The sequence below is a fragment of the Anguilla anguilla genome, chromosome 9 (assembly GCF_013347855.1).
Source record: "Anguilla anguilla isolate fAngAng1 chromosome 9, fAngAng1.pri, whole genome shotgun sequence".
NCBI lineage: Eukaryota > Metazoa > Chordata > Actinopteri > Anguilliformes > Anguillidae > Anguilla > Anguilla anguilla.
Window position 1 is genome coordinate 45,872,234 of NC_049209.1, and position 25,416 is coordinate 45,897,649.

The following is a 25,416-nucleotide window of genomic DNA, read 5'->3' on the forward strand; positions in this document are numbered from 1 at the left end:
TAAGGACCCCTTAGTGAAGTCCGAATTATTGCCTCATTCAAATTTTAATTATTTAACGTTTTTGTTTGCTTATCCTTGATTGTACTGTCAAATTTTACTGATGCTAATGTTAAACTTGTTTTTCTCACTCAGTAGCCCATGAAGAAAAAAAAAGAAGTTATTAAAAAAGTAAAAACGGCTGTCTTGTGATATGCCTGATTATAAACCGAGTTATATATATATTCAGAATCGAAGTTATATATTCGGAAATTGAATTTATATATTCGGGAATTGTACTTATATATCCAGAATTGAATTTATATATTCAGAAATTGAATTTATATATTCAGAATTGTACTTATATATTCGGGAATTGAATTTATATATTCAGGAATTGAATTAATGTATTCTGGAATTGAATTCACAGGATGACATTACTACTTATCACTCAATCTCAACAATTGACAGAGTTTGGAAAATATTGTAACTTTATTCATTTCTATCACATTTAAATACAATAGTCTTTTTCCAACATTCAGCATTTTAATGGCCTATATATAAACGTTAGCATTTGTGAACTCCCAAAATGCAGTTCAAAGGAACAAATGAAAGGTCTGAGAACTAGATCTTCTGCAATGGCATAGCAAAGCATTTAAGTCATTTCATATATAAACAAACAAAAACAGACAGAAAATTGCAAAAGTACTATTTCTTTATAATGCCCTGCATTGTAGTAAAATAGTTGTACTCTAACAGAGTTTGGAATGTGTTTCAAAGCCAAACAGGGGATGCAGTGTTAAACCAGTTAAAAGAGAAAAGGTTTGTTATATGTGACATTAAAGCATATATTTTCCAGAAATTCAAATATCAGAGAGAGAGAGAAAAAACATTACTGTTTAACAGAGATCAAGTCCATTTCAACTAAAAAATGAAGAACTTTGCATTGACTTTTGCTTTATTTATCAATGTAAACAATTTATTGTTTTCCCCCAACAATTATACTGTCAGTTCCCTCTCAAGACTTGAAAAAGTAAAATATCCATATTACATCATATGTATACTTGCCATTTTAAACAGGAGTTTAACAATGAAGTTATTTTTGTATTATAGACAACAAAGTACGATCAAATACCTTGCAGTGATCTCTTGTCATTTTTGGGCATAGAAAAGCTTGTACAAATTAAGTACAAAATTATATTCATTATGTATGTCCTACTAACGCTGTCTGTTTAATGTATTAATTTATTTTTGGCAATTGTTGACCAAGAGATACTCCTATACTGAGATATGTGGCATGTCTTTGGGGACCAAGAAGTCATACATGCTTTATTGCAACAAAAAAAACTGTAGTCCCAAGCACAATGGGACAGCAGTTTTACAGTATGTAACATGCAGGAACATTTGTACACTGAATAAAAAATTTAAAAAAGTTGCTTTCATACAGGAAATAAACTTGAATCATCTGGCATGATGAGTGATGAAAATCAGTTTATAGCATATCATAATGAAGAACTGTGGGTAATTAAAGGCAGTTTTGATTAGTCATATCTCAAATGAAAACAAACCTGACTTTTTAAATACCAAATACATACTGTAAAACTATTCTCTGTATTGAGACACTTCAGTCTCCCTGTCTCACTGAACACATTTTCAATACAACACTGCATGTGCGATGAGACCCAACTCTGGAGAAATGTATTGGTATGGATTTAACACAAACAAGCTGCCATTGGTTCATGTTATGTTAGCAGGAGCCAGTTTGGTAGAGGACTGGGCAAGTTTTAATTGGACGGCTCCGTCCATGCCGACAAAAACGGGCAGATCTATCAGGCAGTTCTACAAAATGCACAAAGAGACCAGCTCTTGGCAATATAAAGTTTGGGAGTCAGGTGCCCAGCCATACTTACTTGTTTTATATGAGCAGGTCTAGCAGAACGACTGTGCACTCTGAACATACTGCAACATCCAAGTTGTTTACAGAGTCTATGCTACTGTAGACTATCGTGAACCAGATGCAGAGATGGAAATGGCACTCCAAATGTAAGGTGATTTTAGCTAGCCCTGGTCTTACCATAAGCTGGCTAGCGTGCCACCAACAGGCAGTTTCCACTCAGAGTACCAATCACATGCTGACTGAAATGCCTGTGTATTAGGAGTGTCATTTCTATTCTAGCAGACACCCGGAGTGTTCTAAATTAGCCCAGTTAAATCTTTTCAAATCGTGAGTTTTAGCTCTCAGTGACATTAAAGTCACCTCTCCATGGATAATAAAGCAGGACTGGCGAGAGAAAAATCCTTTTCCTCATTCAGGACAAGCTGCATGTAAGTGTAGCAACCGTGTTCCTCTCGACAAATCTAGTCATCACATTTCAAGTACTACCGTGCCTGCAAACCTTTCAGACCAAAGCACATCAGTGGATAATTTGGATCCAGGAAACCTGCGCAGGTGAAGCACAGTTTTCAAAATGAAAACTTTGCTTTGTTCAGTTACTTCCCCAATGAGGAAAGCAGGCGCAGACACAGGTACACGCGACGTACGCACAGGCACATACAGACACACACGCACACACATACAAACAGACGTGGGCTTGTACGCGTTTTTTTTTTTTTTTTTTTGCCTTCGCTTTAAAGATCAGGGTCCGGGGGCCTGTACGGTGTGTGAACCGGGCCCTCAACGGGGGCGACGGATCTCTCCGGGGTCTGGGGGGGCGGCTGCAGCGCTCGGGGGTCCCCCCCCCCGAGACGGTCTACCTCTCCGCGCTGATCTTGTAGCGCAGGATGAAGTAGGCGACGAGGCGGAGCACGAGGAAGAAGACGCCCAGCACCAGGAAGTCCATGTAGAGCTTGGCGTCCTCCACGTCCAGCTCCCGGAGGATAGCCTCTGATTTCTGGAAGTGGCAGGTCTCGTCCTTGTCGCAGTGCAGGTCCTCGCGGTCCAGCCCGTAGATGGACAGGATCACGCCCTCGAACCCGTACCTGCAGGGAGCAAAGAGCAAAGACCTTTTTTTTACTTATTTTAAATGAGTATTTATAATTACCATGCCATTATACCATAGACTATTAAGTTATTGAAATATCTACTGTATCTGCTACATTTTACACACATATTGTAGAATTTCTATTTCAATATACATTGGTTGTCCAACACTGTTTTCAGAATTTACAGAAATATATGGAAATAGGTGACCTTTAAAAAATGTATATTTGGAGTACTTTGAGTAGATAAAGTAGATAAAAACAGTAGATAAGAACTATACTTTGAGCACGGTTGTGATTTTCAGTCTTTCCAAAACCACTTCTCTTAATGGAACGATGCGAATGAAGTTGACTACAATAAGACATAGTCCACTTGCCTGACATAGGAAATGTAGGATATCCATTGGAGGTACTTGGGTATGGTGTCAAAACTGACAAAGAACCCGGAAAATAGTAGCACAGGAATGGCAGTCACCGGACCGACAAACGTCGCCACCTGAAACGCATTGCATCGTCATGTCAGTGACAGATGTGGAAACCACAGTGCTGAGCCTAAATGCATGAAACAAATAATTTGAATAATATTAATGCTAAATAAGAATAACTAAAATATAGCCATTGGAGTAGCTTCCCTTAAAATATATAAATTCTATGTAAACTCTCACACCAGCCCCTTAAAGACAAAAGAGGTGACCCAGCTGTTTAAGTACATTACATTATTTGCAATATTTCTTCTGCCCTATGTAAAAAAATAGACCTATTTTGATGCAGCACACCGCTCTGTATTCATGTTGAATACACACGGACATGCTGTAACAGCCCTCCGGTGTGATGGAGCTTGACGTCCTCACCTGTAGCGACGTGGACGCTGCTCCAATCAGCAGCCCCAGAGACTGGGCCACCAGTGAGGTCATCACCCCCAGGGACGCAAAGAGGAGGAAACGCACGGCCTCGGGAGGCTGTGATGTCATCCAGTACACGATGCTACAGTACACCACAGGGAACACCACCTGCCGACAGAGAGGGGGAGGGAGAGAGGGAGAGAGAGCGCACCTGTGTAATTAGAAGGCAGTTGTTTCAGCCTATTTGACCTTCATTAGCATTTGATGGGCTTTTTCATCAGGGTTTTCAAAAACACTAAGCACCAGAAAAGAAGCTAGTGTAGTAGATTTTATTTGCTGCCTCCCCAAATGTATTTGCTGTAGAAAGATGACACAATGTAATGCATTATAAAATAAAAGTCACGTGATTTATAATATACTGTGAGAAACCTGGATTTTTTTACAGGTTGTAGCAGCGATGGCTAAATACTTTAAAGTATAGTAGTACACCAATTGACGGTATGAGTGGTGGGTATAATGGGTAAGGAGCTGGTCTTGTAACCTAAAGGTCATAGGTTTGATTCCTGGGAAGGACACTGCCCTTGTACCCTTACGCAGGGTACTTAACCTGCATTGCTTCAGTATATATCCAGCTGTATAGATTGATGCAATGTAAAAAGTCGCACTGGATAAGAGCGTCTGCTAAATGCCTGTAATGTAATGAGTGAGTATGCACATGTGTAATTTGGCAGAAAGATGAACCGAGGGATAACAAGAAATGCTGTTCCGCCAGATTGAATGAAACATCTATTCCAAAGTTTCCACTGCATTCCGGTGGACTGTCCTCTGGGAGGGAGATGGTAAAATTAGTCCCACAGAGGTTCTGCTGTGGCAGAGCCTCGTTATGCAATGCCGTTGGGGGATTTGTCTAAATCAGGCAACGAGGAACCACATCGCTCTTAAAACTATTTGATTTGTGCTAGCATATGCTCCCATCTTGTCGATTGCTCTCCTCTCATAGTTTCTGCATGAACAAGTTTATAGCACGGGATAACCCCGATGGCCCTTTTTTGAATGTATTTTTTTAAAAGGAGAGTGAGACATTATGTTCTCCTTTCATGTTTAAACTTTAATCAGTCAGGTAGAAAGAAGAGGCAACAAACAGAAGGAAACACAGCTGAGAAAGTGTAATGGCGGGAAATTGAATCCTCGTCCACGGCGGATGGCCTGATACGCCTTGAGAGATGGCCACCCTACAGGCTCCTTCTTGCACTAAAATGGCCACTTTCTAGAGACAAAATTGTGTTAGTCTACCTGGAAGGGAATATCAGCCATGGTCTTTGCCAGGTAGTAGGCTTTCAGGCTGTACCAGTAGTTCAGGTGTTCTCTGAGGAACACACCCATCTCCAGGGGAACTAGAGCAAGACAGGGAGAAAGAGAGGCATCTTCAGCTTCAGATGCCACTTGTGACATCACAATTGACTGATGACATCACACCGCGGGAGCCCTGCGGGCATACTCACAGGTGAGCACGGTGGGCATGAGGGCGGCGAACATGAGGAAGAGCATGGAGAAGAACAGGAAGCCGGAGTTGCTGAGCACTTTTTTGGCCTCGTTGCCGATGCCCAGGTAGAGGAGCCCGATCAGGATGCCTATCCCGACGTGGGAGGCGATGCGGAGGTGCGTGAGGACCTGGGAGGGAGAGGAGAAACTGGGGATCAGGACCTGTGTGGACCTACAGCTTTATTTCCTATGGAGGCCGGAAAGCTGGAAAAATACAGCTGGTTGCTGATGATTTCTAGACAATCCAACTGAAATTACCTAATATTGAGGTACACTGTGTGTAGCATTAATGGAATTGGACTTGCATATAAAGATTGGACTGTATCTGGACAGTGGATCAGCCAATGCCTCACTAGGTTACCTAAGATGGAATTTTTCATAACATATTCAGCAGTGGTTAATGCTGAAATTGTGTAAGCTGTTCTGTAGTAGTGACTGTCTCTGTCACACCAAAAAAATTACATTACATAATGAAGCTCAAGATCAACAAGTTATGAACAGGATAGAAGATCTTAGCCTGGGATCCAGCAACATGTTGTTTTAGCTAAGAACCTACTAAGCCTGCCTTTTCTTTTGCCTGATTGAAATTAATTGTAAATGCAGTACATGCCTAAAAATAAAGTGGTTGGGCACACTGACAGAATAACACATCACTATGTTTTTCAAAGGTTCAAGATCTCTCACTAACAAGAAATATCAAGATGGATGGTCTTGGCCTTGCAGGAATAAATGAGTTGTGACCCGTATAAAAAGGCAGACAACTTAATTATTGATGTCATGAGCTCACGGTGCCATTAGTCATTACTACATTACTGGCAGTTTGGCTATTGCTGTGAGATGCCCAGCTGTGTGGTGTTTTCCCAGCCATTTTAAAGGGATGTAGCCAGGTGCAGTGTGCGGTTGTGTCCAGCAGGTGGCTCACCGAATCGCGCATGATGCTGTGGAACGTCCTCTTGAACAGGATGCTGAACTGAGTCATGCAGCTGGCAGAGAAGCTGTGGCAGCCCTCTCCAGAAGAGCAGTCCTGAGGGAGGGGAGGATGAGGACATGTCAGCACCCTGCATGTACGGGCCGGGGGTTCAAAAACCAATTCAGTACCCCCCTGAATTAAACTAGCATGTCAGACCCCCTCACTCCTGTGAGGCACAGTGCCCGCTGATTTATAGCCAATCAGAACAATCCATCTGCTGTCTGTGTGTGAATGTTTAATGAGCTCGCTGCCTATTCCCCCCAAATCTCCCCCTCGGCATGTGTGGCCCGTACCTCGTCCGAAGGTCTGTGCCAAAGGAAGGGGTTGAGAGGGCCGTCCCTGTGGATCTCCGTCTTGTAGTCCTTCTCGCACTTCCTCTCCTGCACGGCCTTCACCAGCCTGGCTGTCTGGTCCCCGTACTCCCCCGATGCCACCTCCATCACTGCGACCCAGAGAAGCAGACAGGTTTAAGAGCAGCCCCACCGATAAAACCCCGAGCCAGGCAAGAGAGGAGATCAAGATCTGATATTTTACAATGAGGACCCGTGAGATCAACTTCCTTCTGCATTTTCTTGTAATAAATAAACACACGTGTTCTATTCTGCAATGAATGACATTTCCTTGTCTAAAATCTTCAAATACGATACAAGTATTTTTGAAAAAGTATTTTTTTTAAAAGGAGAAAACATCATGAGAGGCAATCTTATTTTAAGGCGCCTTATCAAAAAATGAGGCAAGTAGATTTGTTTGCAGAGCAGATCTTGAGTAACAGCATTTATGACAGGACAATGGAGGAATATTGACTCCTCTAGTCCATGCTATGTAGGCACTGCTTTATGATGTGATTAAGGCAGACTTACCAAAGTCTGCCGGGTTGTGGTATGTGGGACAGTTGAGGCCCAGCTCCCTGAGGTATGGGACCAGATTGAACACCTTCCCCCGGTAGATGCACTGCCCCTGGCTCAGGACATACAGCTGTGGGCCAATCAAATTATCATTATTATTATTATTATTGTTACTATTATTATTATCACTATCACCATCTGACGCTAGACCAGGGTAACTTTGGTGAGACATTCTCTGGGCTTTACCTTGTCAAAGAGCTCAAACAGCTTGGCGCTGGGCTGGTGGATGGTGCAGATGATGGTTCTCCCGCCCTGGGCCAGAGCCTTCATGAGAGAGACCACCTGGAAACAGGACGAGCTGTCCAATCCGCTGCAGCAGAGAGGGGAGAGGGGTGGGGCCGGGGGCGGGTCAGAGCACGGGCAAGAGAGCTCTTCCTGGTTCACCGTTACAGACACGTTTCACGTAGCAAGGTGACACGCGAGGATTGAGAATAACTCCAGTTATTATTTGCAAACACCTGCAGCTGTCTGAAATGAACACTGTGTCACATGATGACTGTAAAAGCTGGCTGTGGGATTTAAATAAACGGCAAAAGAGAAAATCCCGCAGTAGATATCGCTCAGGTGACGATGGGATTTCGTCCAATTACGGTTTACCGGCAGCTAATCGACACTATTTCCCAACACGACGCATCTGTTTCCTCAACATCGGGCGCTCTTTGTGTTTGCTTGACAATACACTTAATCTGCTCCATCTGACGCAAAGAGAGCTTGTGTTTCTCCACGCCCGTTGGTAACCCCCCAGGGCCCTGTCATGGCATGTGCAGGTTATCACGTCCACGTCAAACTGAGATTAGGAGTCTGATCGGATTGGAGCTGCTGCATATTACTGTATTAATATAACGGGAGACGTGATGGAGGTGAGGTCTGAGGAGAAAGACAGAGCACCAGTCTTACACGTGACTCATTCTGGGGCTCAGACAAATCCTAACTGGGAAAGGGAAGGGAGGCGTAAATGTCTGACGTCAACAGGTCCATTAGACACGATAGAACCCTTGCAATAATTCTGTAAAGGCCAGAGCCAGAGCTCTCTTCTTGTACAACGTATTCTTCTGTAATGGAGTGACATGCACTTTGTTAATTCGGCAGGAGGGAAGTCTGCAGGGACAGACAGGGAGGGAGCTCTGGGCTTTAACAGAGGCCAGAGGGACTCTTCAGTTCCCTGAAGTGGGTTCATATCCCTTACCTCGGGCCTTATGGGACAGAGAATGAAATATTAATTGTTTCTCCAATCCAATTAGACGAGGCTTAACTTTACTGATGATTTCTTAAGCAGAGACACAGAGAGGCCTGATTTACTAAGACCTTTAGCATTCACAAAACATTTTTGTACACGCAAAAATAATAAAACAACCAAAGATCGGTGCAAAAAAAAAAAATAAAGATACCATGACCGATCATTGTATTTGAAATGTAACCTGAATGTCTTTGAGCTTGAACACAGGCACTCTACACAACTACCAGAATGTACATGTGTGTAGTGTCTATACTGTGGTTAGGGTCATTTCAATTACAATTCAATACATGTAATTAATTCAAAATTCCATTTTTAAAAATGCACATGTGTTCTATGGGGTGTTTTTGGTTCATTTCAGTTAATGTTCTTAATTGAATGAGCTGTAATGGAATTGACCCCAGTCTATGCTCATGATCTCCCCTTCAACCAGATTGGGATGAGTGGGAGGGTGTTATGGCCTTACCTTGTGGGCTCATCGAAAAACATGACGGGCGGGTTGTTGACCAGCTCCAGGGCGATGGCCAGCCTCTTCCTCTGTCCCCCTGACAGGTTGGCCGTGCGGGTTTTGGCACACTCCCGCAGTCCCAGGGCGGTCAAGATCTCCCTCACCTGAAACATGCGTCAGTCACACCAACTGTCACTTTCCCAAACTTCTATGCGGCACAGACAGGACAACAGGGTTGGGGTTCTGATTCGGGAAATGAACTCAAATTTAATTAACGGACCGAAAAATCCCCACAGAACATTATGGCCATTTTTCAGTCCGTGAACTGAATTTAAATACATTTCCTGTCAGACCTGGGTCAAATACGTATTAGTTTCTGATTCAAATACTTTTCTACGCTTCATTGATCTTGTCTGATGCATTGGAACCAATGAAATACTCTCAAAAAGTGCAAAGCCAGCCTTCTGCTCATATTGGCAGGCTCAATTACACCAGGCAAGATCAATAGAGCACAGAAAAGTGTTTGAATCCAAAACAAATACGTATTTGACCCAGTATACATATTTTCCTGTATTGAGTGAATGCAAATGGACTTGACCTATGCTATGTGCCATTTACAGAGATCCTACAGAGATCTGTCGGTAGAAGCACAGTATATGCTTCAAAAAGTACTTTGCCATTCAGAGTGATGAAGGTTGTGTAACAATATTTGGCAGCTGATCATTAAGAATACAGTGGGATGCTCACCATCTCCCTCCGACCCTCCTCCTTCTCCTGAAGCTTAAGGTTAGCCGACACCTGAAAGCAGGAAAGAGATTAAATTGTTCATATGGATCGTTGATGTGTCACCATACATTAATTCTCTCACACAGAGTACCCTTTCTACATGACTTGTGAGCATCGACTTGTCCCCTGTGGCTAATGCACATTCACACAACACAGCAGAGTGCTGGGCTGCTAAGTGAAAAGAGTAACGGCTGGTAGCATTTCAGTGGATGGTTCAAGCAAGCCACAGGCCTAGAAATGGGATTTGCCATTCCATTATAAGTCATTGTGGACAAGAAGAGGTCAAAAACCCTGGCAGATACTCACTTGTTTGTATCAAGCAAAATCTGTTTCCTATGCCAACTGCCTGCCAAGTTTCTGCAGTGTGCCCTTTCATCACGCCTGAATGATCTGACCTCTCTGCCCTTGCCATCACAGCATCCTGACCTGTCTGCCCTTACCATCATGGCCTCCTGCACTGTCAGGTGTGGGAGGAGCATGTCATCCTGCATGATGTAACACGACACCTTCCGGAAAGAGCGGAGGTCACGAGGTTGTCCGTTGATCAGGATCTCCCCCTTCATACCAGTCTCTCTAATAATAAATGAATTTAAAAAAATAAAAAAAAAACGAATAAATACATAGTTTCTCATTTCAGTACCTCTGTGCTCATATCATGATGGTCCCATTTTAACCCAAGGGATACTAATTCAGTTAAAGCAGATGTTATCAATATTTAATTCCAGTGTTTGAGGAATAAGTCAGAAAATTATCCTGCTAAAGCTTGCTCAAATTACAGCAAAACCAATAATTAATTATAATGAACTTGATACAACTAGCAATTTCAAACCCAAACCAAACCATTGAGCCCTCCATTGAGTCCAGCAGTTGGTTATTAATGAATAGTCAGTGGCCTCCATTTTGAGATGCCTCCCGTGTATTCCCCTCCGCTGCGCTTACTCACCGGTAGCCCGCCAAAATGTTCATGAGGGTAGACTTCCCGGCTCCGGAGGGGCCCATGATGGCCACCAGCCCTCCACTGGTGAAGTTCCCAGAGATGCCTTTCAGCAGGGTCTTGTAACCTGAAACCCAGAACATAAAGAGGCGGGGCCATTGAGCCTTCCATCCACCACAAAGGGGAATGAGACCCTGGCTGATACAGGTCTACCTGCTGGGAGTTTCACTCCTCCCCCTCCCCCAACCCACACCCTCAGCTTCACCCCAAGAACAGAGACCTCTTTATTCTGGTGAACAGGGGCACCTGCTGTGTTCTCTGGGTGAAAGTCACACACTCTTGCATTTGTGTGCCAATTCTTGCATTTAACTCACAATCTTCGCTTCAAACTGGCCCAGGGCTCATGGGATTGTAGGCATGCCAGGTCCATTGGTGTAGATCGTTCAATGCATTTCAGTTGTATCCCCCTGCTAATGCATTCCTGTATTCTTTTGTAAATGTAAACGCGCATACTGCAGAAAATCAGGAAGCATTCTCTGAAGAAAAGGTCTTTAGGGAAAAAGAATAAGCAATAAAAGCATTTATTATGACACCAGGTCCATGTTACGTAAGTATTGGGGACACACTTTATTTCACATCTCGGTAGCACACTGGTAATTAATACTTGGTAACACTTGTTATGACATGGAAATGACAGTATCATTACCATGACATAATAACGGTCATGAAGTGTCATGTCCATTCATAACTATGACATGTGTTATGGCACAATCTGCAGGTTGGGTCATGACATAACCAACATAACAGACTGCATAGAAGGCTCAATATGACCAGGGTGTCATAACACTGATTCACCATGACATTTGAAAAGCACTATGTGAATAGTTAGTTGAAAGCTATGTCACTGTGTGCCAGCGTGCCTTGGCATGAGTTTATACTATTTTATATGTATGTTGGGATGAGTTCAGATATTGACAGATATACTGTATCTTTAAACTCACCTTAACTTTATTCCATCTATCCATGTGACATCTATGTGCTGTACCAACAGCATTTCACATTGACATGTCAACATGACACTTCATGACAGGCATTATGTCACGTTAATGACACCCTTATTTCCATGTCATGACGACCACTGTCAAATAAAGTGTTGCCCAGTATTAATTACCAGTGTGCTGCTGGGATATGAAAACTGAACAAACAAACCGCAGCCCCAAGACCTCTGGGGGCAGTGAATGCCCTACAGTAACCTCCTATGCCGCAGCTCGCTAATCCTGTTGATAGCGGTAGTTCCCAGCCTGCGGTAATTGGATTTTCATCCACAATCCATCAGAGCAAGCAACACCCAAATACCTCTGACCTTTTCTGTCCTCCTTCAGATAGGGATCTGTTCCAGCACGCGGCTCTCTCTCTCGCTGTCTCGCTCTTGTCTCTCTCAGTGGAAAGACAGAGAGAGAGAGAGAGAGAGAGAGAGAGAGAGCTAGAGATGCACACACTCATGTAGTGTGCTCACGTACAGACAGGTATGACGAGCTCGGAGAAAGAGAGGGGAATTCACTGGTTTCAGCCTCAGCAAAACTGCAGTTCACTGCTAAAATTGCATTTCATCAGTTATACAATCATTTAGTGATTGCTGTTATTCAGGGTGATCCACCAAAGAGAAGGACACTAGTGTTAGTTTATGTAATACAAATTGGGATATGACCAAGAAAAGCCTGTTTAAAATCAATAATTGCAAAGACATACTCCCAGATGTGTGGTTCTGCCTGCTCTTCACACCTCAAATTGCTCTGTGAATAAATAAGACACCTTGAAATGGTGTGACTGGAGCTAGAGAGCTGGCATGGGCTTGATCTGTCCGACAAAACGTTTTCCATGCAATTCGTTTTCAAATTGTCCAGGATGAATGATTACTTTTCAAGTTTTCCAGGAATAATGTTATTCACCCTTGGAAGTTGAGGTACATGCAAACATCAAGCTCCAATTACAAATGAATGTTTAAGCATAACTGTAAACTAAACAACAGGAACTGTTTCCTGGAACAGCCCCAGTGTCTTTATAACAAAGAGAGCTGCCAGAAAATACAACATACCCACCAGGATATGTTACAGAAAACACAACGATATCTGTTTAAAATATATTAAAATAACCTCTATCGCTTATAATAACAGGTAGAAATCATTTTCAGCCTTAAAAAACTGATGTTTTCAGTTTAAATTTATGTTTTAAGTGATTAGAGCAGCAGAGTGATTACAGAAAATGAGGAATATAAGGTAGCAAGTGTGTGACCATGTGATGAATGCAAGGAAACTTTGCCAAGCAGCTCTGACTTAAAATAATAAAACCGACTGTTTTCTGTCACGTTCTGACCAACACAACTCTACCTTTTTAATCCGTCAGCTAAATGGATTCCCTTACCAAATGGGTTACAGGGTTTATAATGGCAGGAAGAGGTGGTTCATTTGTACTTTGAAAGAAACAACTTCTATTGTGCAGTACATTTTAGCGTTTTACAAAGAGCAGTTCCAAGAATGTACTACCTAATGCACTTACGTGACAGTATTCCAAATGTTTTTGGCTTGGTTGTTTTGAACATCTCATAAGCAGCTTGGCATTTTTTTAATGCCTGAAAAACTAAATATTTTGGCCTCAAAGGCCTTTATTTTGATTAGGCTGCAACTACAATATGGGAGCGCCGGCAGGGATTTTGGGCCCCATGAGAAGATCTCACATTGGGTCCCACCACATCTCTGTACAATTACAGTGCAATTTTTTGAGGGCCCCTATCAGACAGGGCCCTAGGAACTTTCCTTCCTCATATGATACCACTGACTGCACTACTCATTTGAGGAGTTCTTATAACCCCCAAAAGACCATTTAAAACAGACACTGGCATCTAATAATCATTATTTTGACCAGACTGAGGGGGAAAGTAGGTCAATGTAAGGAAACACCGCTCTAAGAACAATATACTAAACAACCGAATTGGTATTACAAGGTGGAACTGCCTGGCAATTATACATCTGTAGTTCATCCTCAAATAATCAGAACCACACCATCTACTGCATTTCTGAGGCAAAGCAATAATTACTATAATCAGAATACAGATTGGCACCAGCCTTCCTAGTTAATTTCTTTGAGACTTTTAAGTGGATAGCCTTAATCCCACCCAGTCTAATGATAATTCAATGTTTTCAATGATCCTGGCTGGTTTTGTGGAAACAATAGCTGGGTGCAGCGTAATCGGCACTGCTGGCTTGACAGTAAAATTTCAGCGACAAAGAAAAGGGAAACTGAGATGTTTGGGACCACTAAATTCGCCTAAAAAATGTTCCTTTGTCCCTGTTACAAAAACATACGAGTCCCCAAGCACGGGGTCACAGGGTTGGTATCACAGAGCAGGGGGGAAGCAGGCATAAAAATAAAGGCGCTGAGAGATGAGATTGTCATATTGTATGCATGGTCAGCTTCATCGCAGCGATCCAGCCTCACAGGAGAACAGGACAATGGGGTTTAAAAGGAAAGGCACGTGAAGGAGCACGGGGGGTGCGGCCATTTTGGCTCTCACACCGCAGGGCGTCAAGGCAAATCAAGGAGGGCTTGATGGAAACTGCCAGCGAGGCTGGAGCCAGGCAGGCATTTCACTATGCCGTCTGGATTAAATGGACAAAAAATAGCACAGCCAGCCTCCCAACTGATCAGCAAATCCCAACAGCTTGCATCTGTGTCAGAGCACTCACTTGAAACCAGCCCTCTCTTCTGTAACACACTAGAACTGTTTCTGTGTTGTACTGTTGAAAAACGAAACTTACTGGAGTGTGATTCTAGATACAACGCTGTAAAGAAGTGTATTGTGTAGGTGAAGAAAATAATGAAAAGTCATATCTTGCCTAGTTTCATCAACCACCTTTCTACAACATTCAACAAAAGCATAGGCTTGTGAAATCCCTGCACCGATTATGCATGCCAGCAGATTTTTTTATAATACCAATCTTATGCTTACTATATTGTGAGATAAACACCCATTGTGTGCTGCCCTAAATCTCATTGCCATTATCTCTCATTTCTGAACACATCATAGAAGTGTCCCATCAGTTCTGATATATCTTCACAACAAAATATTGAAGGCAAATGAGATTATCAGATTGTGGTTGTTTCTCACAGTACACCACTGTCACGTTCACGTCCAATCCAGGAGCAGTAGACAAAGCCTGAAATTTCAGTTGTACTGTCCCTGAAACATCTCTCTGAAAAAATAAAAAAAATCTCAGCATGGATCCTTTCCTACAAATACCACGCTGTCCTTTCTCATGTGTTGTCACTTGCGTTGGCATGGACTGTGAAGGGAATTTTACCCCAGAGAGACAGTCAATATAAAAAACGACCCAATTTTCTATGCCCCTCTTGGATTTTATCAAAAATAGGCACGCTCATTTCTTCTAACCACTGGGGGAAGATTTCAGCTCTGCACCTGAAATCACTGGAAGACAGTTGCTGCATTTTGAGAGGATACATTTGTGCAGCCACACAGGAAACCTTGAGAGGGTCGAGCCAAAATGGATGTCATTTCACAGAGACTTAAACTTAAAAGATTGATACCAGTTTAACTGAGGGTTGGGCTACAAGCAGAAAGCTTGCCTGAGCCTTTTTCATCCCTCGTTCTACCATTACGCACATCTGTCAGGTCAGTGACTGGGCTGGACCGTCCATTCGGGCTCCGCCTGTGCCTTTGCCGGGAACCTACGTGCAGTTACACGGTTCCTTCTTCGCACCAATGTTGCGCTGGGAATTATATCAGAAGCGCACAATTATGAAAACGTTCCGCGAGGCTAGTTTAATCCTTGGCAGAGCAAAGCAGCTTACAGTGGCCTATGTCCCCATGCATTAAGCCCGCCCTACGCTACCAGGGCATATGCCCGCATTAAGGCTTGCACAAGGTGAAGCACAAAGGCACACGTGCTCGTTTCTGTTCTGCTCCGATGAGAGCAGAGAACCTTCTGCCTCATCTTACACCTTACTGTGATTTAATTCAATGTGACATTGTCTGTATCATCAAAGGGATTTTAACAGAATGTAAAATCTTTTGTTTAATGTAACTGTATTTGTAGAATGTAGAAAAGGCAATGTTTCACCTCATGAATGAAGATTTTGAACTTTTTTTTGTAATGGTTTATGGTCAAAGAATGACGACTGCTGTATTTTTACCCCACATTAAAATTGAACATTATCAGTTCACATGTGACCATATAAAAGCGTACTAATCTGAAAATACAGGCAGCCATAGATTAAGCAAAAGGTTTTCCAGAGAACAGAGAGATAACCGTGTTCTGTGTTTCGTAAAGTTAAATCGCACCAATACTGAATAGCTGAATCACCTGTTCTCCCACTGAGCATCCTTCGCTGGCTCATCCATGCTACAGCACAGCCAATCAGGGAAGGCTATTTATTAAGCCCCCGCCCTCCCCACCCCCACCCTCCACACTGGCTGGGGTTACTACAGTTTGTTGATCGATAGTAACCGCTCCCGAGCGACTCATGCAGTTGTCTGCTGCAGTGCTACGGCTCAGCACAGAATTCAGCTGCTTCTCACAGAGAAAAGAGAGAGACAGAGAGTCCAGGGGCTGCACTGTTTCAAAAATAGACCAAGATGCTCATGAAGTCAACAGCGTTCGTTTGGACCGTTTCCTCAGTGTTTTGCCTTTGAAGTGTTAAAACGGGAACTAAAAAATCCAACGGCAGCGATGCCGTGACCCACATTAAGCTGTTACACAATATGATTGAAAAAGCTCGATAACCCACTCAGGGACCCTGTCATCACACAATGCAACGCCATCCTTTCAGGACTGTTTTTCCTGGCTTTTCTGTTAACATTCCACCATTTCCTGGCTCCTGCTTGAGGGGTTCTCCATTGATTTAAAAAAAAAAAAAAAAAATGGAATACCGTTGATGAATTGGGGAGGTCTACTGTCAGCTGCATGGCCTTGGGGTCTTCAATGGGTCTGACCCCTTTTCCATTGCTCTTAATGACTCCATGACATGTCAGGTCACCCTTTCATTAGTCTGCAGCACTGTGCCTTGATGCTAACAGCTGTTCTTCCTAGCCTCTCGCAGACCGCATGTCCTGCTGGATTAGCCCTGAATGTGTCTGCCCCAACCCTCACGGAACTGGAATATGCTGCAAAATATACCGAAATAAATCTATTATCTATATGTTGCTGCAGTTAGTATATTGGCAAATATGCTAATTATCGCCACTTAGAGATAAAGTAATATATTACACTTTTGTGCAATACATTTATCGTTGTATTTTCCACATAGGTCCATATATTTATAAATACATTACAGTATGTTCCATTTCGATAAGGGAAATACCCTCACCTCAGCGGGACATGGAACCCTGAGGACAGGCTTCCTCGAGGGGTCATTTCTTATCCTGTTGGCTGGAGGTCAGTGCTGCACTGGCGCTCGCAAGATTGTCTAAAAGCTGTAAAGACTTTAAACTCTTGCTCTTAGTACTGACACAAACTATTTTGTTAATAATGCGTTGCTGAACGTCTCTCTGAAAGTCCTACTGAAGCTCCAATTGGCTGCTGCCAGCCAATCACTGATTTCTGCATAACCCCACACCGTTTAAATTGCAGGCTGGCCACATTGTCAGACCGGTCACACCGTCATTTCAAATAATGTCTCTTGGATATTGGAAAAAAAAAACCTTTCTTTGGACAATGTTCATTTCAGATAGGCCTGTTCTAAGCTTAATTTTTTAAAATCACACAGTCTCCAGAACATGACATTGCACTGGGCAAATAAAGGCTTAAAACCAAATATAGCAAACTGAGGCCCCTATATATGAATATGGTTGACTTCAGTATGCCAGTGGCAAGGGTGTTTCTCATCCGAGTTTGCGCGACTAAGCTTGCCTCCGTGAGACTAAGACCTCATTCAAATTATTATGTACGAGAGCAGCAGCCTAAAATTATTCATTTTTAGTTTTCAGTTTGTATAATGGGGCTTTTAATCTTTTAGTCAGGGTGATAGTTTTTCTTTCTTCTTTTCTAAAAGCCTTTTTTTAAACACACAGTGAGTTGTTTCACATGACAGCACCGTTAACAAGGCCCGGGAAGATTATAAAAGACATTCAAAGGCAAACAATAACGAGGACATTTTGCTTTGGTGAAAACTGTCAATTCCTCAGCTCAGATAGAATCCTCACAGAATAAACACTAAAACACTGGGCGGGAGAGGGCCATGGAAAATCACAAGGTAAGACGTGCAGTTAGAGTACAAAAAACAGGAACACCAAAGTAAACCCATTGTGTGCTTTCACATGGGGGTACAGAGAACTACTCAGTAGAGACTGACTGACTTTTTTTCTCAGTATATGAGTGCACCCAAACTATATTAAGACAAATATGCCCATTGTGGAACAACCAGAACCTCTAACAGTCGTTGTTGTTGTTGTGTCTAGTTATCCCTTCCCTCTCTGGTCTGATTGTGCTTTGTGCCCTCCTGTGTTTCGTTAGTGTCTTGTCTATTTAAGTTCTTGTCTTCCCTGACTCGGGTGCTGAATCCTTGTGTTTCTGATAGTGTTTCGGTATGTGTTTCCACGTGTACTTTTGACTCTGTGTTTTGTCCTGAGTGCTTTCTACCCTGCCCCGAGTTCTGTTTTTGCATGGTTTTGGATTTCTGGATTTTCTTTGTTTTTGCGTTTCAAGAACATTTGCTTTGTCTTTTTTGGAGACTTGCCCTGCGTGGCTTTGTTTTTGATCTCCTTGGTTTTTTGTTCTTATTGAAAGTAAGACTCTCGGTTTGGATTTACGCTTTTGGATTTTGAGTATTTTTTCTCTGCATTTGGGTCCATTCCCTCGCCAGTCCTGACAGCACCACTTTGTGCCATACGAGAAAACAGTAAAAACATAGGAGCACATAATGAAGAGAACAGGCCAATCGGCCCATCTAGACTTGCCAGCTCTGTACAAACTGGCGAGTATCCAGCACTGTATCCAGCCTGGACTTAAACGCCCCCAGCATCTTCGCCTCGATCACATGACCTGGAAAGCTGGTTCATGCATGCATGCATTCTCGGCCAAGAAATAATTATTGATATTCCTATACATATTGTATGCATATACAAATCTTCAGAACTTTCGTATGGCGATATGTTCCATCCAAATCCTCACAACATGGCACTGTAGTATACAGTGGGTAAGGAACTATGGCGGCACTATCATAATGGATAAGGAACTGGTCACAGGTTCAATTCCTGGGTAAGACATTGCCATTGTACCTTTGAGCAAGGTGCTTAACCTGCATTGCTTCAGTATATATCCAGCTGTATAAATGGATGTGATGTAAAAATATGAAGTAAAAGTTGTGCAAGTCGCTCTGGATAAGAGCGGCTGCTAAATGCCTGTAATGTAATGATATATCATGCAGGTCTGAATTATATTTATCATTATATCTTCCAAAAAAAATCTGTATATCGCGGTATATGTGATTTCTGCAGGAGCGCGCACAGAAAAAAGGAAAAAAAAGGGGAAAGATAAAAATGGAGAGAACAGCAGATTTCCCAACGGTGTCTCTCTCTACTGCGAGGAAGCTGCAGGGCACAGCTTCTCTTCCCAGCTAAAGCAGCAAAGGCTGGTGAAGAATTAAGGTTATGACAAATCAGCTTTGGCCAGCGAAGGGTGTCCCGGTGTAAGTAGCTTCACAGGCAGAGGGGTGTGAGGAATTAACGGGGGAAACAGGGCGCGGCTTTAAATGTGCGCCCAGGGATTTTACAAAGCGGCGAAACCACGGGCGAGCGCTGGGCGTTTTGGGGCGTTCAGTAATCTGCCCCGTTGGGACGGCCGCTTGGCGCAGGACGTCCCGCGAAAAGCACTTCCGCTGGGATCGTGCTGTTGTGTTTACCGACCGAAATAAGGAAATAAAGGCGTAACAAGCCCCAAATGGATGCAGAAGATTGACGGCCACCATGGAGTGCAGCAGCTCGAGGGACAGCTCTTGGTGCCCTTTAAATAGAGAGGGGAATGAGAAAGAGACAGAGATAGAGAGAGAGTGAGAGCAGACGGTATGCTCAGGGGTATTGCAATGGAGGTGCAAATGCAGATGCTGTTGCCCAAACATCACAGAGAACCTCCAGCAGAGTGACATAGAGCAAGAGAGAGAGAAACAGAGAGAGAGCCAGAGAGAGAGAGAGAGTGAGAGCGAGAGAGTTATAATGAATTGTCATTTGTCGTTTCATTATATTATTCTTAAGTTCATGTATTTGCATGGATTTGTGTTCATTTGTTTATGACTGATGACATTACCCCGCACTTTATGTACATTGTGTTTTATGAAGCTCTGGCAACACGTATACTGAAATATGTCACGCCAATAAAGCAATTTGAACTGAACTGAACTGAACTGAGAGAGAGAGAGAGAGAGAGAAAGAGAGAGAGAACACTCATGTGCGTGCGAACATACGGACAGGTATGACGAGCTCGAGAAGAGGGGGAATTCACTGAGAGAGAGAGAGAGAGAGAGAGAGAAAGAGAGCGCGCTGGAACTGAGCAGCCAGCTGTGCCGTTACATCAGCAACACATCTGGCTCAGCTGCACGAAGCGCACATTCAGAGAGGCGCTCTCCATAAGGAAGCAGAGAAAAGCCATCACACTGAATGCACCAGGGAAGGGCTGGGAACCGTCAGCTATGCAAGCCATAAGCACAGCAAGTCAACCATTAACACGGTACAGAATTTCACCTCACTGCTGATAACATCAGGTCTCTCTCTCTGTAAGGCTTAATTGCACCTCTGTGCATTACATCCCATTCCCATAGAGGATGGGGGGGAGGGATTGGATTTCCGAAACCAGGTGGCTTCGCTCTAAACCCCTGCGTGCACGAGATTCAGTTCCTCGCACCTCGACGGACAGGGAAAAAACACCTGTGCAAACGCTATAATTAACAGATTATTTTATTGAGAGAACCCAACAAAGGCTCCTTTTGAAAAACAATGTCCACCTAACGCGCTGGCTGTCGAAATGGACCGAAACAGGGTTACACAAAGCTGGAACACAGTCTCACGAATTGTCCCTTGTACAGAAAAATCCACGTAGGACACGTACTACTAAACTGCAGTCATTTCAGTGAGAAGCCCTAAAAAAAAGTGCTGCACAGGTATGGGGTATGACCTGCCAGTGTGTAACTTGGCAAACAGCATTCCTGCCTTCTCAATAATAGTAATTAGTGCAGTTGAGGTTTGTACCCTTTTCCTTGTTTTTGATAGAAAAATGAAGTGCTGTCTTTTTTTCACTCAGGCTCTCTCTGCAAGGAGGTATCAGTTTGTGTTATTAATTAATTATAACACACGCAAAGAGCTTTAAGAAGAGCTTATATGAAATACAGACATTCGTGGCCAGTTAGAAAGACGCATTTATCATAATAAAAGCTAAAAGACCTGGGCTAGCGACGTCTTTGCTACGGCGAGTCGCTGCCCAAGCGTCGCTGGGCGAAGCCGCCGCACCGTACCTTTCTTTCTCCACCACGGCCCCTCGGGGACGGAGTAGGAGAGGTCGTTGAACTCGATGTTGACGGCGGGCCGCCGCGGCAGGTAGGAGAAGCGCTGCGCCTCCGTCAGGTTGTTCTCCACCTTTTTGAGGTGGCCCTGCAGCAGCGGAGTCTGATGGGCGCTGCCCATGCTGCCGGAGACCACCTCGTCGATCGACACGCACACGGTCCTGGGGTCCAGCATTAGGTCGGGGGGCCCGTTAGTGTTCTGAGGAGAAAATTAAACAAAGATAAGGAAATTCGATATGTATAAAAATAAAAAATAATTTTTTTTTTTTTTAATTGGGAGTTCAAGAGTCATGTCGTAAGTGTGATTAAGAGGGACCATTGGACCTGGGCCAAACAGTTATTTCAAATGCTTTAACATTAACTGTAACACCTTGGACACTAGTAAAGACTTTATGTAGATTAGCCTACTAACAGTTTTAAAAGGTGCTCCTATGCCCACCAATATTCATAATAGAATTCTTCTTTAATATGATTGTTCATTTCATGTAAAAAGCATGTTTCACTGAAATGTAACATAAAATGTTATACTACACAGAACGGGAAGTAATTTCCGTATGTTCCTTTTCATAGCGTTTTCAGACAATACTGTGCTACTTTGCATATATTGTAGTTCGAATTAAAATGAATAGATGACTCATTTGCATTCAAAATTTTCAATTCCGTTCCAGTTCTTTGGCTTGCAGTTAAATATAAATTCCATAATGTCAACTTACCCGTTTAACTTGATTGAATTGATTTCTGATTTGGAATGGCAATTTACTGACCGATGGATATACACAGAAGTAAACGTTTGTTTCAGAACTAATTGATTTCACAATCGGTCTCTTAATGTCATTAATTAACAAGCATAAATCTACTTATATGTGATTTGATGAACACTGTTCGTTGAGCATGCATGCTCAAAAACAACGAGACTAACCCTAATCCTTTCCATCAACAGACGGCATGGGGTTACTATCGGGCAGAATTTATTTTAAGACCGGAGGAAAACAGGTGCACTTTGTAGCCTACCTTCCGGAGTGATGTAAATTCACTTCTAATTATTACTTCTTAATGTAAATAAACCATTTGTGCGACCAGTTTGCCAACTTTTGTATAAGCATACTTGCAAAACCTACGGCATAGAATGCAAATTAGACTACTGTGTATGCACAACAAGGGGAATTTATCTATGTCCATATGATGTATATGTAATCTGTAGATCTCTAGAAATGTGTTCGATTGCAATTCGGTCTCAGACGGATTAAAAACAGTTAAATGAGTCTGAAACGAGAAACCCTTGAAGTTTCGTGGCGCTGTAAAAATACTGCAATACTCCACATATACAGTGAGACTGCTCAAATAGGTTACTGCAGTTCATTCTCCCCCGCCTGAGATAATCGACACAGGTGTGCTATTTTAAGCATCCTGATGGTTTCAGGCGCGCGGATGCTTCGTGGAGTTATCATGCAGGGAAAAAAAAAGAATTTTCATCTCACTAAATGCATTGAGAATGACGTTCTTTCGCTTTTATTTGCCTCACATTGTCATTATATTCCACGGGGCATTCACTTAGCTTATTTTAAGTGTTTAAATACGAAATACGATAATAAAAAATATACTGGCATCATACAGTGCAATCAGAAGAATGATTTAAGATACTCCTTAGAAAGATATCACGTTGTCACTCCAAAACTGTGACATAATTCCAAGGTTGCATTTTACAGCAAAGTCTTGAGATTATCAGAATTTCTAATCAAGATAATGGAAATACAAAACGCGTCTCTCTATTATATGTATATGTATACACCAATTACAATACAGTTTGCACATTTAAAAAAACGATAATGAGAGCTACTGTATTTGACACTGGGTATCTTACCATTATGATGGAGTTTGTGACTGCAGCGTTATTTACTGAAAAGGCTGCCATCAGACAAGCCATTCCTTAGTTTTTTGTCGCAGTCAGGTAATCCAAATGCTCTCCAAAATCGCTATTGGCACATCTGTTCCCAAATATTGAATTCTTTCTTGACTTTCCGACTGTGAAGTTGTTGCGAGATCCGATCTGTATTCCTGCAGACATGAAATCACTCTATTATTGTTTACTAGCGGACAACCTGCTCCATGTTCTCATCTCGTGACCTCACACACTATCCCGCCTCTGATTGGATTTCGGAAAGTTTAAGGTGGGGCTGAGAGAAAAGATGCTCTTTTCACCTGTATGAGTCTCAAGACAGTTACGAATCAACGTCAATTTGCCTGGGCACACTTAGGATCTAAAAACAATCGCAATGTCGCTGTTGTGATGATTGCAATGAATTAAACACAAAATGCATGATATATGCAGTCGAATAAAAAAAAAAGAATATTGCAGTGCAGGAATGTGCTCATTTTTCCACGATCGCTCCAACAGGGTATGCTCTATTAGAGAGAGAAATTCCGATGTACAATTTAGATTATTTTTCATCGTATGACAAATACGCTGTTAAAATGATTGTCAGCGTTGACCGAAAAACGATTCATGTTCATGAACAGTGGAAATGGAAGGGTTGATACCAAATTGAAGCAGAAGGGATAACGTTCTTACTCCCCCTAGTGGGATTCTCAGGTACTTATCTAAAGTTCCGTTGATTCATTTTATAAACACTGCGGTTAAAACTAAACCAAGGTTTTGCGCATGTGCCATATTGATTATATTCTCACGTTCTTCGTTGCATGTTAGGTTTCCAGTATGTGGTATTGTTAAAATATATGTAGAGCCACAATATTGCGCTTAGTTATGGGGATATATTGTGCATATAGAGCAATCCTCCTGATTTCACTAATCAGTTCTACCTCCATGCTGAGGAATTATGCTAATTAACAAATCCAGGTGATTGGCACAAAATACTGGGGAGGACTTTTACTTTCTGAACCTGGATTTCCCACTGCTGCCTCTGTCACAGATCTGGGTGTTTGAAGTAATGCTGTACTTTTTTTTTCAGCGGAAACAGCCAGACCCACTGCAATACAGCCACTGCACATCTGCTCCAGAAGGAAGAACCAGCCACCAGTGCTGCTGCCATGTATCTTGAATACCGATGCCCCGCCACAGCACCACTGGCTCTACCTATGAGTTGTGATCTGTAGCCTACCATTTAAAAACATGCAGTACATTGTACAATTAAACAGTAACGTAACAGATGTGACCAAGAAAACTTTGAGGAACACAGTGTATATAAAGAGAAGCACTGTCATGATAACTGATAGCTGACAGCCCCTCTATACACTACCCCCCCCCCCTTCCAAAAAAAAAAAAAAACCAGCAGTGGAGGTGTGTTAGTTCAAACATGTACATTACAGCCTTTGTCATCCTTGGAACAATAGCCCCCGCGATTCCAATTTGACCACGTCAGCATTATGTTACGCAGTCAGCAGGGCACTCGCCCTGTCTGGTCGCAGACAGAGCCCCAGAGCAGCGCGGGATGCTGGATGAACAACATTGGCTGGGATCCCTGTACACGCAACAGACTGCAGTAGGCACGTGGATCCATTTCAATCCACCGTGACTGATTTTATGAGGGAAGTACATTTTCCCCCTTTATTTGAACTGTTAGAAGAGACATGGCAGGTATAGATCTTTTGAGGTGGCTGCACGGAGCAGTGGTTTTACTTTTGCTTACATTACTTTAGTTCTACCTAAGTTGTGCAAAGCTAATATTTAGCTAAATGAATAAGTTATGTATTAGGTGTCCTCTCTGGCCTGTATTCACATGTTCTTTCTTTACTCCCTCATTTCACACAGTAATGATCTAAACCCAGACTAAAAAAAAAAATCTCTCCAGTCAAATATGATTATGGGCAGGGGGGGGGGGGCATCATCTAGGCTTAAGATTAACTGTGAATTATTCTTGACTGGAGTGTTTCTACACAGTAAAATGTATAGTGTTAAATCAACCCTTACAGAGAACAATATGCTCCCAATCACACTCATATGTACTTTGTTAGATTTGAACGAACTCTGAACATTTTATTGTGGATATCATTAGCCAAGAACTGATGGTTTCTTCGATGATCAGGTCTCGTGAAACATCTGATATCAGATGGGAGTGTGACCCTCCTTGTATTCCCACTCAGTGAGTTGTGTGCCATTATTGTTGTGATTTGGCCCAGCTCCCAATGGCTCCGCCCCCTGGGGCTGAAAGACTCTATAAATGCAGCATGAGCCTCGGGGGCTGCCTGGTCTGAGAAGTCTGAGGTCCCAAATATGAAGAGA

The 25,416-nt window shown here is 42.7% G+C and overlaps 1 protein-coding gene across 1 annotated transcript; it reads right to left on the bottom strand.

Annotated features, from left to right (window-relative positions):
- Positions 1–446: 446 nt before the first annotated feature.
- Positions 447–23,663, bottom strand: LOC118234821 (ATP-binding cassette sub-family G member 1-like). The gene is made up of 15 exons (XM_035431608.1): positions 23,041–23,663; positions 21,132–21,378; positions 10,626–10,743; positions 10,123–10,255; positions 9,644–9,694; positions 8,915–9,060; positions 7,401–7,524; positions 7,170–7,284; positions 6,603–6,751; positions 6,262–6,363; positions 5,300–5,468; positions 5,091–5,191; positions 3,807–3,965; positions 3,333–3,451; positions 447–2,955 (listed from the first exon to the last, which is right to left on the bottom strand). The coding sequence occupies exons 1-15, from the start codon at positions 23,101–23,103 to the stop codon at positions 2,727–2,729; spliced, it is 2,025 nt and encodes a 674-aa protein (XP_035287499.1). The 5' UTR covers positions 23,104–23,663; the 3' UTR covers positions 447–2,726.
- Positions 23,664–25,416: the final 1,753 nt, after the last annotated feature.